This window comes from Rhinopithecus roxellana, chromosome 18 (genome assembly GCF_007565055.1).
Source record: "Rhinopithecus roxellana isolate Shanxi Qingling chromosome 18, ASM756505v1, whole genome shotgun sequence".
Lineage (NCBI taxonomy): Eukaryota > Metazoa > Chordata > Mammalia > Primates > Cercopithecidae > Rhinopithecus > Rhinopithecus roxellana.
Genome location: NC_044566.1, coordinates 14,169,664 through 14,184,712, shown reverse-complemented (window position 1 = coordinate 14,184,712; position 15,049 = coordinate 14,169,664). Strand labels below are relative to the sequence as shown.

The 15,049-nt window shown below is 39.3% G+C and overlaps 1 protein-coding gene across 2 annotated transcripts in view; it reads right to left on the bottom strand.

Moving 5' to 3' along the window:
• Positions 1-1,104: 1,104 nt before the first annotated feature.
• Positions 1,105-15,049, bottom strand: part of GARS1 (glycyl-tRNA synthetase 1) — a 39,706-nt gene continuing 25,761 nt past the window's right edge. For both annotated transcript variants that reach the window (XM_010371160.2, XM_010371161.2), the window contains exons 11-17: positions 13,926-14,033; positions 12,957-13,102; positions 9,098-9,183; positions 6,483-6,592; positions 3,611-3,704; positions 2,715-2,905; positions 1,105-1,414 (exon numbers count right to left, since the gene is read on the bottom strand). In XM_010371160.2, the coding sequence (XP_010369462.2) occupies positions 1,289-1,414; positions 2,715-2,905; positions 3,611-3,704; positions 6,483-6,592; positions 9,098-9,183; positions 12,957-13,102; positions 13,926-14,033 (861 nt within the window). In that variant the 3' untranslated portion in view covers positions 1,105-1,288. The remainder of the gene's footprint in view (positions 1,415-2,714; positions 2,906-3,610; positions 3,705-6,482; positions 6,593-9,097; positions 9,184-12,956; positions 13,103-13,925; positions 14,034-15,049) is intronic.

Here is a 15,049-nt window from a genome sequence, read left to right as displayed (position 1 = left end):
GCTTCAGTGTAAAGCTTTCCTTCCAAAGAGGTTTGTTCAAAAAAGAAGTCTGTTCAAAATTTTAAGACTCATCTAAAGACTATTTATTGAAGACCTACTATGTACAGCACTGCAGTAGGCACCACTGGAGATCAGATACAAATGAGGGAAATCCCTGGGAGATTCCTACTTTACATCTAAGAAATCACAACTTCAATTGTTCTTCACACCAGAGACAAAAGGGCACACTGGAGACCACCACTCCTCTATCCAATACTGTCGGGGGAGGAAGTGGGGACACTAGACACGGTAGTAGCTCTGGAAATAAATAGCTGCTTAAGTTCACACACCCTTGAATTTTTCCCTTACAAATAAGCATAGTCTTCTGAGTTTTCTATACAAAAACATAAAAGAAGTAAAGCACCTTAAAACCTGAGTCAAAAACTACTAGCCTAGAATCAAGACACTGTGATAGGAATTGCTAAATCAGATGAGACAGATGGGTTCCCCTAGTATCAGGAGCTTAATGATTTCCCGGTTACCAGTGGAGCTGAGTACAAGCATGCCTTAAGATAGAAGGCAAATCTGTCAAGGCCCTCCCCTCCTGGAGAATCTGCAGTGGGGTTAGCAGTCCTAAAGCTCCACTCCAGCACTCTGCCTCCTCCATTGCACCACTCCTGCCACCCCATCCTCGCCTCAGTCTTTCCCAGAAGTCATTTCATCTGCTTGGAGACTGTTGTCACAGTATCTGCACGATGCATCATTTTCTCAGAAAAAGATAAAGAATAGAAAAGGTAAATCAATAGACAGAAAGTAGAGGAGTGGTTGCCTGGGCTGAGGTTAGAATGGGAGTGAGGTAAAGGAGCATGAGACTTTTGGAGTGATGGAAATGTTCTAAAATTGGTTTGTGGTGGTGGTTGCACAACTCTGTAAATATACTAAACATCATTGAACTGTACACTTAAAACAGGTTATTTTTATGCTATGTAAATGATATCCCAATAAAGCTGTTAATTTTTTTAAAAGTGTTAACTGTGTTTAACATTAAGCCATGAGAATGTCTACCCAAACGTGGGAGAAACAGCCTTGCTGAAAATGTGAAAACACGAGCAAATAGATCATAAGTTTGTTCAGGATTCCTTCAAACTTTAATTGTGGGGGTAAAATCAGGCAGCCACTGAAGATAAAATACAGTCCCTGGGAGTAATCACAATGCTGTTTTCTTTTGTAACGTGGACATGATAAGAGTTTTTTGTTTTGTTTTGTTTTGTTTTTCAGCGCAAGTGGTCAAAAGTTGTCAAAATTGTCTTCATTCCTCGATTGTCTCTTTTTTACCAGTCTCTTGCCCTTCAAACAGAGGATACCTGGCCTCCACATCGGCCCATGTGGTGCTGCCATTGCCTAGGTCTCGGACTATGCTGGGCAGCTCAGAGACCTAGAGACGAGGAGAGAGAAGCCAAGTATCAACCAACTTGTTCAGATTTTTAAGAGGAAGATTCATCCTGAACTCAGGAAACCTTACACAGAGCCAAACAATGTCATGCCGGGCATGGGTTCATGTTCTTCTTCTAGCCCACAATGCCCACCAGTTCCCCCAGACAACTCAATTCTGCCACAAAGCCTTTCCTAACTTTTCTAAATCTCTATGTCCCTTGCCTCACGTGTATTAAATTTAACTATTAGAACAAACAGGAGTCAGTCAAGTAACTCGTGTGAGGGAGTTACATAAGACTGGCAAACTGGAGAGCTCTGACGAAGAAGGCCACTGTTCCTTAGCCAAAATCAAACACTGGCTGCCACACAGCAATGGTTCTCAAACTCGAGTGCACGTCAGAATCATCTGGAGGTCTCGTTAAAACTAAAAAAGTTTTGCCTGCCCCCACTGCCTCTCCATCCCCAGTTTATGATGTAGTAGGTCTGGGGAGGTTTTGCTTATCTTACACATTTCCAGGTGATACTGATGGTGCTGGTCTAGGGACTACACTTTTGAGAACCACACCTAGATGGGTACACAGGTCCAGAGTAGCCAGATGGTCTCTAAAAAGTCAAGCTAGAAATTCACGACTTCTGGATTAGACTATAAACTCCTTCAGGAAAAAAAAAGTAGTCTTTTGCTTCTGTTTTCCCTATTAGTATCTGTACCAAGCTAAGTACGGAACAGGCACTTGAAATATGTGCTCAAAGTTGGTAAATTAGGCAGGGAGACGTCAATTAGAGCAGCTACTCTTTCCTTTCCCTTACCACCCATCCTTCCCCTTCTGTGCTTCTACCATCTCCATTACTGCCTTCCTATTGACCAAAATTACTGAAACATGACTCACTGTTTTCAATATCTGAACACGGAAAAGTTTATACATACACATGTATATGTGTCTGTAAAAATAAAAAATTAAAATGTCTAACCCCTCAAAAGCCTACCAATAAAACTATGGCAACAAATTCTTGGCATCATATTTCTCTTGCCCAATAAACAAACAAGTATAAAAGCAAACTGCTGGAGAACCAGCCCAGAGCAATACAAATGGTTATAAAATATTAGAGAAGTCCTAATGGATATTTTCATAATTAAACCAGGGGGACTTGAGAATCTGGGCTCTGTCTGATAGAAGCCGTTCATTAAAATTAAAAAGAAAAAAAAAAGGAAAAGGAGCATATACACATCAAAATCCAACACAAATCAGTAAGAAGCAGTATACATTTCTAAGGCTAAAAATGCCAAAGAGAAGGCCAGATACCTCTGCTCTTATCTGCCGCATTGAGTCACGGTCCCTCAGAGTTGCAGTGTGGGGGGTCTTGTTCACTGTGTCAAAGTCAATGGTGACGCCAAAAGCCACGCCTATCTCATCAGTCCTGGCATAGCGCCTTCCAATTGACCCAGAGGAATCGTCTACCTTGTGAGACACTCCATGCCTGGTGAGGGCTTCCGCTATCCAAAATAAACAAAGTAAATTAAATATAGAACAATGGAGTTAAGCCCAGTGTTATCTAACTACTATCTTACAAGCTCAGGAGACTTATAAAAGGGACCAAGACAAGACAGCAACAAGTTGAGCTGCAACACAAAGAAACATCCCTAAAGTTTAATAAATCCCTTGTGAGAATCCAAATCTTCACGCATACCTCCATCTGATACAGCTATAGGGGGAACAAATATAGGACCAAGAGCCAAGGCCAGAAGGTGAGTCCTGACTCCACCACCTCCATTTTTATGGCTCTGAGCAGGTCAATGGAATCTCCCCACTTCCCGACTCTGAAATAAGTGGGATGTGCCAGATGACCACTAGGATTCCTTTCAGGGCCGTGGATTCTATGGCTGTAGATCCACTAGGGTTGCTACACTCCACTTGCGTTCCCTCGATGAACTGAGCACCAAGGTCAGTATGAGAAGGAAATAATTTTTAAATCTGACTCTTGGGTCCTACCTTGACTCACTCAAACGCCACAATAAAACATCTGAGTAAGCATACCCTCTCTCTTAGAAATAAGAGTACAGGCTAAAATCATGTACTCTTTATAAAATCATTTATATTCATTATTCAATCTCTATTTTTATTGAAATAAACGATATATTTCCTAAGATTCAGTCTCCTGATGGTGTTCCCATGGAGTTTACCCAATTGAATTTGCTTACATAATTCCTTGACAAATGGCATGAACTCCTGGTTTTGGCTCAGTGGGAGGACGGAACATTTGAATGGAGCGACTACAGCAGGGAAACTGAAGAACTGGATGATTTAAAAAGAAAAAAATCCAAATATGTTAATTCGTAAATATCTAAATGCTAATACACCAAACCAAAAGAGGTTAATATTCAGCAAGTGTTCAAGCATAACATCATTACCCAAATGCCAGAAAACATGACATGAAAAGCAGTATGGCAAAAGAGAAGCAGGAGAACCAGCATCAGAAACACCTGGTTTCAGCTCCGAATTTGGCCAACTCATGAACTCTCTTTCTAAGCCTTAGTTTCTCCATCTAAAAAGCAGGTCTCTACCACCTGCTCTGCTTGCTTCACAAACCCGTTACTAAAAAAGTCAAATGATGTGAAAGCATTCTGAAAGCTACTACATACAAAAGACGGTAATTTTTGGTCCCACATAAAAGACAGTTTTTCTGTGGAGACTACCTAAATCATCAAACAAGTGGCAGTGTCCCAAACCAAAAGCCCATTCTGTCTTTCAAGAAAAGAACCTATGAGCCTTAGTGACCAAGTGAAACAGAAAAGTTTAATTAGCTCACAAACGTATGTCCAAAAGAAATAGTACAAAACAAAAAAGATGCTCCATATGCCTACACTAAAAAGTACATACAGCCTTCTTAAACTGCCCTGAAATAGTTTCTGAGTAACTCAGAAATCAAAGAAAGCAAAAATAAGGCTGGGCACAGTGGCTCCTGCCTGTAATCCCAGCACTTTGGGAAGCTGAGGCAGAATAATTGCTTGAGCCCAGGAATTCAAGACCAGCCAGGGCAACATGGCAAGACCCCATCTCTCCAAAAACTAAAAAATTAGCTGGGCATTGTGAGGTGCACCTGTGGTCCCAGCTACTCGGGAGGCTGAAGCAGGAGGATTGCTTGAGCCCAGAAGTTTGAGGCTGTAGTCAGCTGAGATCATGCCACTGCACTCCAGCTGAGCAACAAAGCGATAAAAAAAAAAAAAAAAAAAAAGCGAAAATAAAAATATTCTGTGGAAGGCAAACCAATCTACTACTTTGGGTTGGTAATGGGAACTGAAGGCAGTTCTTAATACTTGTACAAAAGGTTCACTTGAAGGCAAAAACACAGAATAAATTTGTCCCATAAAAATAATGAATGACACAGATTCCAGTTTAGCCTCTTACCCAAAGTTCAATTAACCTTTAATGCCAAGCAATGAATATCCCACTCTAAGTAAGGCCTGTATTCCACTAACATTGCTGCTCACATCACAGAAGGTTCAGAATTATATTCCCTTCCTCCATCTTGTGATATTTCTATTTAATATGAGACAGTAATAGGGACCTGCCTTTATAGAAAAATAGTTTTTAGAATTTCACTAGCAATGTTTTTATATGAAATTTATAGGCAAATAGATTGAGGAACTAGGTGCTAATAATTTAGAAGCATTTTTGGCTTCCCACAGTCTAATCAAATTTCTCTTCATCATGGGAATTCACGCAATTCATAAAACACTGTGACTAATTTATTCTTGTTTAGCCCTTACGAAATTTCTATTAAAGCTCTAGTTATATTAATATTGTTAGATTCAAAGAACAGCTAAAAGATTTTCTAAAACCTTTGTATTAGAAAAATAAGCAGAAAAAGCTTGAAGCAGACTTGACATCTAAAAAGAACACATGCAGTTATATTTGATATCATTTCTCAAAAAGAACCAAGCCTTATGTTTGCATACCTGGGGCCTAGCCCCGGTTCTTACAATCTGTTGAATGACTAGGGCTGCTTCTTCAAGGTTGGGAAATGAAGATGCAACTTTAGGGCAGAGAGTACAATACTAACTTTATTAGCTATGTATTACAATAGTGTGTCAGACTGAAGTACTGCTGCCGAGAATGCACTAGTTCATCCTTCAAGGTTAAATGTCCTAGAAAGAACCACAGGGTTGATGTCTAACATTACATACACTCAAGCTTTAGAATGGCCAAGTGGATGACAGTTTCTTTCAATTAGCCTGACATATACAACCTCTCCTTTTTAGCCATTCTTCTGGTTGGCTTTCCTAGCAATCTGACCAGGAGTGTAACTTCTGCAGGCAGAGGCAAGGTAAAAATGGTGAAGTAAGGCAAGGAGATAGAGAGGAAGAAGGCAAGGAGCAGTGATTCAGAAGCATCAGAACCAAAAGAAAATTTGTGGGAGCTGATGAAGACTTCTTATAAACTTCTATCTTCAGCAATACTTGAATGCTAGGAAAGGCTATACCCCAGATTATTATCCCATTTACGATCTGTCAAGCTTTCACAGTGAAATCACCCAGGGTTCTTATTATTAAAACACCCAGATCCCTGGGTCTTAGACCTAGTGAATCAGCATCTCCAGAGTAGAACCTAGGAATTCACATCTTTACCCCAAAAGTACCCCAGACAATTTTATGCAGTTTGAGAGGGTTCCCTTTGATACTTTACCAGAGTATAGATAGAGTTTAGTGGTCTGGCTAAATTCTATGAGTCATCTCATCCTTCTCAAATTTCTGAAAACACAGCATATCCAGAAAGTATCATTCCTTCCATTGACATAATATAGATTGTTCCCCAAAGTAATTGGTTCAGTCTCAGAATAGAGAGCACCAGGCAACTAAAACAATAGCTTCTAGAATAACCTAAAGCTCAAATAAGATAACATAGGAAAGTGGTTTGTCTATAAAAACTTAAGCAAAGATGAATGTTAATAGCACTAGTAGATTATAGTAATAACTAGTTGATCATTCTAGAGTCTTATTAATGTACTTCACAATGTAATTCAGAACATTTTTATTTTCTGACACTATAACAGCACACCACATGACAACTTACTGTTCTCTGTTCATCTCCTTCTCGTACATGGAATGTATGTTCAAATACCGTATACATGATCCTACCCAGGCCGAAGGAGGGTTCAATTACATTCGGAACAACTTCTTCCACTGCGAAAGAGATAGAAATTCAGTAACATTCTCTTAAATACCACATAATGCATTTCAGATTCTCTCTATAAACAATTCGCTGGGCATGGTGCTCACGCCTGTAATCCCAGCATTTTGGGAGGCTGAGGTGGGTGGATCATCTGAGGTCAGGAGTTCGAGACCAGCCTGGCCAACATGGTGAAACCCCGTCTCTACCAAAAATACAAAAATTAGCTGAGAGTGGTGGCAGTTGCCTGTAATCCCAGCTACTTGGGAGGCTGAGGCAGCAGAATCACTTGAATCCCGGAGGCGGAGATTGCAGTGAGCCAAGATCGTGCCATTGTACGCCAACCTGGAAAACAAGGGCGAGACTTGGTCTCAAAAAAAAAAAAAAATCTTAGCACTAAAAATATCTCTATTCTAGATGGATTTTTTATCTCTGTATATTAGAACAAAGAAACCAGAACACACCTAAAAACTATTTGCTAATAGGAAACATGCCTCTGAACAGAAAGTTAGAGTGAAAAAACCTTTCACCAAATTCTGTTTATACTGTGTAAAAATGAAATCTGAGTTACCAGAATATTTCTTCACCAGTTGGCAAACTACGAAGAGCAGCAGCTACACTTTGTCTCTATCACCTGCCTTGGCTACCCAGAAAGCACAAAAAAATCTAAGGCTTTTAATAAGATTTTACTAGAATTTAAAATCTAACACAGCTGGCAAAATTCACAAAAACAATTCCTACACACAGAAAGTATTACACAGTTTGTGTTTCTTTAACTTTTTAGCTTGTTATCTTGATGAGAACTTGTTCAGAACCAAATTACTGGCATTGTATTACCAACGTTCTGGGGTCAGGACACCCTTAGGGAAGAGTTTGCTCAAAGAACAGCAATCCATCAAAGACATCTTACAGTGGCCTACAGCTCTTCCTGTGGGTAAGACAACACCCGTGGTATACACAGGAAATATATTGATAATTATTACTTATTATGTGGAAAGGAAGAAGCACTGCTAAGCACTGTCCAGGTCTAAGATAACTGGTCATAACCTTGGAGAGTTCATGTTGTTTGGGAAATGAGATCATTGGAACCAAAAACTCACACATGTAGGGGAAAAGAGATCCTGTTTGTCTACGATAAAGAGTAATATTTTAGAACCACGATCAAGGCATTTCCCCACCATCCTTCTGTGGTATCTGAGTAATGGTGATGTGCAGCTCTGAACTAGCTGCCAGGATCGTGGCTACAAAGCCCCAGAGCGTGATGGAGAAGCCCCTGCTTACTCCTACCACTGCTCACTGAAGCCTGGCTACAAGACAGGCCAAGAACAAAGGCTCACTCTCTCCACTGGCAGTAGCTTCTCAAACACCCACTACTATTCTGTTTCCAGGAATTTCAATTCAGCCACAAATAAACTTCGGCATCCTTCATATATGCTCCAAATTGCTCATTGCCTGATTCACATAATTTGTTCTACAAAAAAAAATCATCTTCTTAACTTTTAAAAAAGCATGAAACATCACTGGTCTAAATGGCTTTTTTTTTTTTTGGAGACAGAGTCTCGCCCTGTCACCCAGGCTGGAGTACAATGGCGCGATATCGGCTTACTGCAAACCTCCCGGGTTGAAGGGATTCACCTGCCTCAACCTCCCGAGTAGCTGGGATTACAGGCACGCACCTCCACGCCCAGCTAATTTTTGTATTTTTTGTTTGTTTGTTTTTGAGACGGTGTCTTGCTCAGTCGCCCAGGCTGGAGTGCAGTGGCATGCTCTCAGATCACTGCAAGCTCTGCCTCCCGGGTTCATGCCATTCTCCTGCCTCAGCCTCCTGAGTAGCTGGGATTACAGGTGCCCGCCACCACACCCAGCTAATTTTTTTTGTATTTTTAGTAGAGATGGGATTTCACCATGTAAGCCAGGATGGTCTCGATCTCCTGACCTCGTGATCCACCCACCTCAGCCTCCCAAAATGCTGGGATTACAGGCGTGAGCCACTGTACCCGGCAAAATTTTCGCATTTTTAGTAGAGACGGGGTTTCACCATGTTGGCCAGGCTGGTCTCAAACTCCTGACCTCGTGATCTACCCGCTCTCGGCCTCCCAAAGTGTTGGGATTACAGGCATGAGCCACCGCGTCTGGCCCCTAAAGGACTTTTTAACAAGTTATTTTGCCAAAAAAGACAGGGAATGAGGGCTAGGCGTGGTCGCTCATGCCTGTAATCCCAGCACTTTGGGAGGCCGAGGCGGGTGGACTGCTTCAGCCTAGGAGTTCAAGACCAGCCTGGGCAACATGGCAAAAACCTCATCTCTACAAAAAATACAAAAATTCGCTGGGTATGGTAGTGTGCTCCTGTAGTCCCAGCTAATTGGGAGGCTGAGACAGGAGGGAGGAATGCTTCAGCCCGGGAGGCAGAAGTTGTGCCACTGCACTCCAGCCTGGGTGACAGAGCGAGACCCTGTCTCAAACAACAGCAAAAGCTTTAGGGAGCAGTGACTTTTAGTTTATCATTTTTACAAATTTACCATATAGTGTTTTCTGGAATCTCTTCACATTGACCATGTCTTTTGTTAACTGAAATGTTTTCCCTTCAGTTTCAATTGTAAATTCCCTACAAAGAAACAAAATACATTTTGTATTAGTTCAAACAGGCACCTCATGCCTTAATTTAAAGGAATTTTGTAGATTGCTAAATTGCTTTTTATTTTTATAACTTGATCAACTCTCCAGATACAATAAGTGATGTCAAATTTAAATTATTTCATAAGGAACACCAAATTAAGTATTATTCTAACAATGGCACCATTTGGAGGAGATACACCAAATTTTGACTAGTTTCATAAAATTCCACGAGTAACTTAATGACTAATGCCTTTGGTTTTGAGATCAAGGTAAAACCAAAAACAACTTTCTGAAAATTCAGTTTTAGAATAATAACAACTTTGTCAGAAATAAGCCTGCTGGTAAAAACACAAGGGTTCTCATTATTGTCCCAACAAATGTACAAATGAACCAGCATGTCATCTTACAGAAGTAATTTTACAGTCCAATGCCCACACTATTTTCAAAATAAATTTTGACATTTGTGTTGATGAAGATCAGTTTAAAAGAAGTTTAATGTTTCTGTTTCATATGGCAACATAAAATATTATCCCCCCCAAAATCACTGGCTGTCATGTATTTGTGTCCTGAGATATACCCATTCAGTTTCAGGTTATAATAATTCACCCTTATAAAGAGTTTCATGTAATACCTGTATTTCAGCTTAGGAGGTGTTTCCTCACATTTTGAGTATCAATTTGGATTTCTCTTGCCTCCCAAGCAATTCAGTGCTAGGATAGAGAGCCCTCATGTGGTTGTCTCGGAAGCTGGATACTTGGCATACGTAACAACTGCATTTTGCTTGTTTCCACCTGTGATAATTTCATGACTCATCTGACTGGTGTTCACTGAATTCTTCCATTTTTACTATTCTGTCTGAAGTCTGTGTGTGCATACATTAAAGATTCCATTACATACACAGTGTTATATTCACCCTCTCTGTGAGCACAGTCTAAGTGTATCATAGTGAACAGCTATAAAAGAGTTGCAATTGGGTCAGGCATGGTGGCTCATGCCTGTAATCCCAGCACTCTGGGAGGCCAAGGCAGGCGAATCACCTGAGGTCAGGAGTTCAAGACCAGCCTGGTCAACATGGTGAAACCCTGTCTCTACTAAAAATACAAAAAATTAGCTAGGTGTGGTGGTGCACACCTGTAGTCCCAGCTACTCGGGAGGCTAAGGTGGGAGAATTGCTTGAAACTGGGAAGCAGAGGTTGCAGTGAGCTGAGATCGCACCACTGCACCCCAGCCTGGGTGACAGAGTGAGACTCCATCTCAAAAAAAAGAAAGAGTTGCAATTGACAAGGAGATAGCCATTACCTGAGAATAAGTAATAAAGCAAACTGTGTTTATGGATAATGATATTTAACTAGTAATATAACTTAGTCCATTTTAATGGGATTTGATATTGTTTTAGTATAAATAGGTGTTAATTCTAGAAGACTAGAAATGTTTTAAAATTTTTCAGAAACAGATATCTTCAACTTGCAAGAGTTCATCTTTGTCCCATCTGTTCTTTGTTCCTTTTCCTTTTCTCCCATCTTCTTGTGGAATATTTTTTCTTATTCTACTTTATCTCCACTATTGGTTTATTAGTTACACTCCTTGTTTTCTTGTGTTTTTTTTTCCCAGGTGATTGCTCTAGAGTTCACTCTATGCATTTTTTAACTTATCATAGTTTATCTTCAAGTAACATTACACCATTTCATATATAATGTATACACCTCACAAGAGTATATTCCTAATTCTTTGCTCCCACCCTTTGTGCTATTGATAGCATACATTTTACTTCCACGAGTTATAGATTCTGTATTATTATTTTTACTTTAAATACTCCATTATCTTTTAAAGAAATTAAGAGATGAGAAAGAAAATGCCATTTCTATTTACCCACATATTTATCATTTCTAGATCTCTTAAGTCTTCTGGGTAGATCTAAACTTTCATACTTCTGCCTGAAGAAGTTCCTTTAACAATTCTCATAGTGGAGGTCTGTTGGTAATGCACTTTCAGAGCCCTGGATTGTCTAAAACAGAGGTGTTCAATCTTTTGGCTTCCCTGGGCCACACTAGAAGAACTGTCTTGGACTGCAAGTAAAATACACTAACACTAGCCATAGCTGATGAGCAAAGAAAAAAAAAACTGCAAAAAAAACTCATAATGTTTTTTGAAAGTTTACGAACTTGTGTTGGGCAGCATCAAAAGCCATCCTGGGCCATATACAGCCTGCAGGCCGCAGGTTGGACAAGCTTGGTCTTAAAGTATTTCCTCTTCATTTTTGAAAGATATTTTTGCTGGGCGTAGGAATTTTAAAACACTTTAAAAGATTTTAAAGCACTTTAAAAGATTTCATTCCATTATATGGTGATCTGCATAGTTTTTGATATGAATTCTAATCATTCTTATCTTCATTTGTTTTTATGTAATGAGTCTTTTTCCCCTTTAGCTGCTTTAAAGGTTCTTCTCTTCATCCCTGGTTTTTAGCTATTGATTTTCATGTGTCTTCATATGGTCATCTTTGTGTTTATCCTGCTTGGGGCTAAGCTTCTTCAATCTGTAGTTTTATTGTTTTCATCAAATTTGGAAAATTTCCAGCTATTGTATATTTTTTCTATATGCCCTGTCTAGGGTCTCAATTACACATGCATTAGATGGTCTGATATTGTCCTATTGGACATTTTTTTCCCAGTCTCGTTTTTTCTATGCTTCATTTTGGATAGTTTTTGTTGCTATGTCTTTGAGTTCAATGACCTTTCTTCTATAATGTTTAATCTACTGTTAATCCCATCCAGTGACATTTTCATTTTCATTTGAGATACTGTCTCTAAATGTTTCATGTTGTTTATATATATAAAAAACATGTGTTTATATCCATATTACACATATATTTTTCCATTTCTCACCTCACATGTTCATGTTTTCCTTTACACCCTTGAGTACATGAAGCATATTTATAGTAAGTGCTTTAACATCCTTATGTATTTACCGCATCATGTTTTTTCTAGGTGTTTCTTTCAACTGACTTTACTCCTCATTTTCCTGCTATTTCATATATATATATAGTAATTTTTATTGTTTGCTGGATATTGAAAATTTTACATTGTTCAGTGCTGGATTTTGCTGTATTCCTTTAAAGACTTTTCTCTAGTTTTTTTTTTTTGAGACGGAGTCTCACTCTGTTGCCCAGGCTGGAGTGCAGTGGCAAGATCGCGGCTCACCGCAAGCTCTGCCTCCCAGGTTCACGCCATTCTCCTGCCTCAGCCTCCGAGTAGCTGGGACTATAGGCGCCCACTGCCATGCCCGGCTAATTTTTTGTATTTTTAGTACAGATGGGGTTTCACCGCGTTAGCCAGGATGGTCTCCTGACCTCGTGATCTGCCTGCCTCAGCCTCCCAAAGTCCTGGGATTACAGGCGTGAGCCACCATGCCCTGCCTTCTCTATTGTTTATATTCATGCTTAAACAATTAGAGAGTATTCTAAACCTCCAAAAAGGAGAAGTGACCTGAGAGATAGTAGATGTAGTTTCTAACCCTTCCTGGCTGGGTAAGTCTCTTTAAGAAAGTTAATAGGAAAAAAAAAAAAAAATCTTTATATTCTACTTCAAATCTTTTTCCAGGCTCTAATGCCAAAATCTCAGCAAAGACAGTCCTTCAAATGCAGCCAAGATACAGTACTTACCTGCAAAAAAAATCTTAAGAAATTAATCACACCCTAACTTTCAGAACCTGGCAGAAGACACAACTGACTAGAGCCCATGGAAGACTAAACATCTGAAATCTTACCCTTTCTCATTCAGCAGCATCTCCATTTCTGTAACGTAGCACTCATCACAAATGGCAAGATACTCCATCACCAGTTTTGCATCCTTCTTATACGCCTTACCAATTGCTCCCTTATTGGGTTCAAACTGAACAACATTGACTGTTTTGTATGAAGTAGTCAAGGAATCCAAAACTACAGCACTGCCTCAGTATTTCAGAAAACGAGCCTGAAAACAATCAGTCAACAACTTAAAACCACCCCAGCTCTCTATCAGTACTCCAGATCCTGTTTATGTTGATTTTAAGGCAAGATGAAACACCTGTCCACAAAATCATTCAGGCAAATCTCACCCAAAATTAATACCATCAATAGAAACTTTTCCAGTTACAGCGAGAAAAAAGAGATATTATCTAATCAGCAATGACCCAACCCATGGCATAAGAACTTCTGATAAGAATTTATTTCTAAAATGCCCAAAACAAGATCTATTTAGGGGTCACTGACCTACCCCTAAGAAATCAGCTCATAACTTCACTGCCTAGTAAAGAAAGAAAATTTCTATTTTGCTGATTTTCAGACCAAGTGAGTTAAACTATTATTTCATCTATTATCAAATGGCACTCATCTTTTAATGGAAAAAGCTTTCACCAGGCACTCTTTATTTAAAGAGCATGTAGGTAGGTGCAGGTGTGAAGCGCATTTTGGAAACAGCTGAGAAAAACAATATTAACGCTCTGAAAGATATTCAGAGTATTTTTCTAAATATGCTTCTTTTAAAGGCCAAACATTGAGTGGGCACACGTCAGACTACAAGTGCAGAGAACAGGAAAGGAACAAAGAGATAGGTAAAATAATAGGTTTAAACAAGTGTTACTATGGTATTGAAAACATCTCCATTTATCCATAGAACACGGTAAAGACTTGGACTTAGTCATTAGCAAGATGTTCACATGTGAATCCTGAGTTTTTGGAGTGACCAGAAAGGATATGGGTTCTTTCAGAGGTTTCTCAGCTACAAGTGGGACTTTGGTGGCTCGTGTATGACAGGAGAGGTCATAACAGGAACGATCAGCACATCCAACAATCTCAATCCAACCCTAAAAAGATATAATCAATAAAAACATTACTTACTTATTACTTACATTGGGTTCATTCACAAATGCATGCAGATTATAACCCTTTCATATATTCAAGGATAATTCGATTATATAATCTTCATTCAAATTTTATAAATATTTGAAATGGGAATAGCCTCATATATCAGGCAGCTAATAAACCTATAAAATATAATTCACATGGATCTGGGTGTGATGGCTCACGCCTGTAATCCCAGGTACTTGGGAAGTTGAAGTGGAAGGATCACTTGAGACCAGGAGTTTGAGACCAATCTGGGCAACATAGTGAGACCCCATCTTTAAAAAAAAAAAAGAAAGAAAGAAAAAATATATAATTCACACTGTACACAAAATAGTCTTCCTTTCTGGATGGATTTATATTGTCATACTGAGTCTGCGGTGTAAACTAATATATTCTGGAATTTAATTACGGAAATTAAATGTGAACCTAGACAAAGCCTGTAAATTTGGTTCAAATTTGTGAACAGGAATCAAAATGAACTTGGCAGAAACCATAATTCTTTGGATGAAGTACCTACTGTTCTCACAACTTGACAGATGGCTGACTAAACACCTACTTCAGCTTGCCATAAATGTGGGCATTTGGATTCAATTCACTTTCTTTACTGAACAAAAGAAAACTCAGTATAAGAGTGGATAAAGTTTAGGTCACACAATAAAATTATATAAGAGCATTATGATCACATTGATGCCAGGTTCCCTGTCTTATAAATACATACATAAGATACTTTTAAAAAGCAAAATTTTAATTATTTTCAAAGAACCTGCAATGAATCGAATGCTTGTGTCCTTGGCAAAATTCATATACTGAAATCCTAACTCCCAACATGATGGTATTAGGAGGAGGTGCCTTTGGGAGGTGATTAGGTCATGAGGATGGAGCCCTGATCACTGGAATCTGGGACCCCAGAGAGCTCTCTTGCCCTCTTTCACCATGTGAAGATACAACAAGAAGTTGGCAGTATGCGACTGAGAAT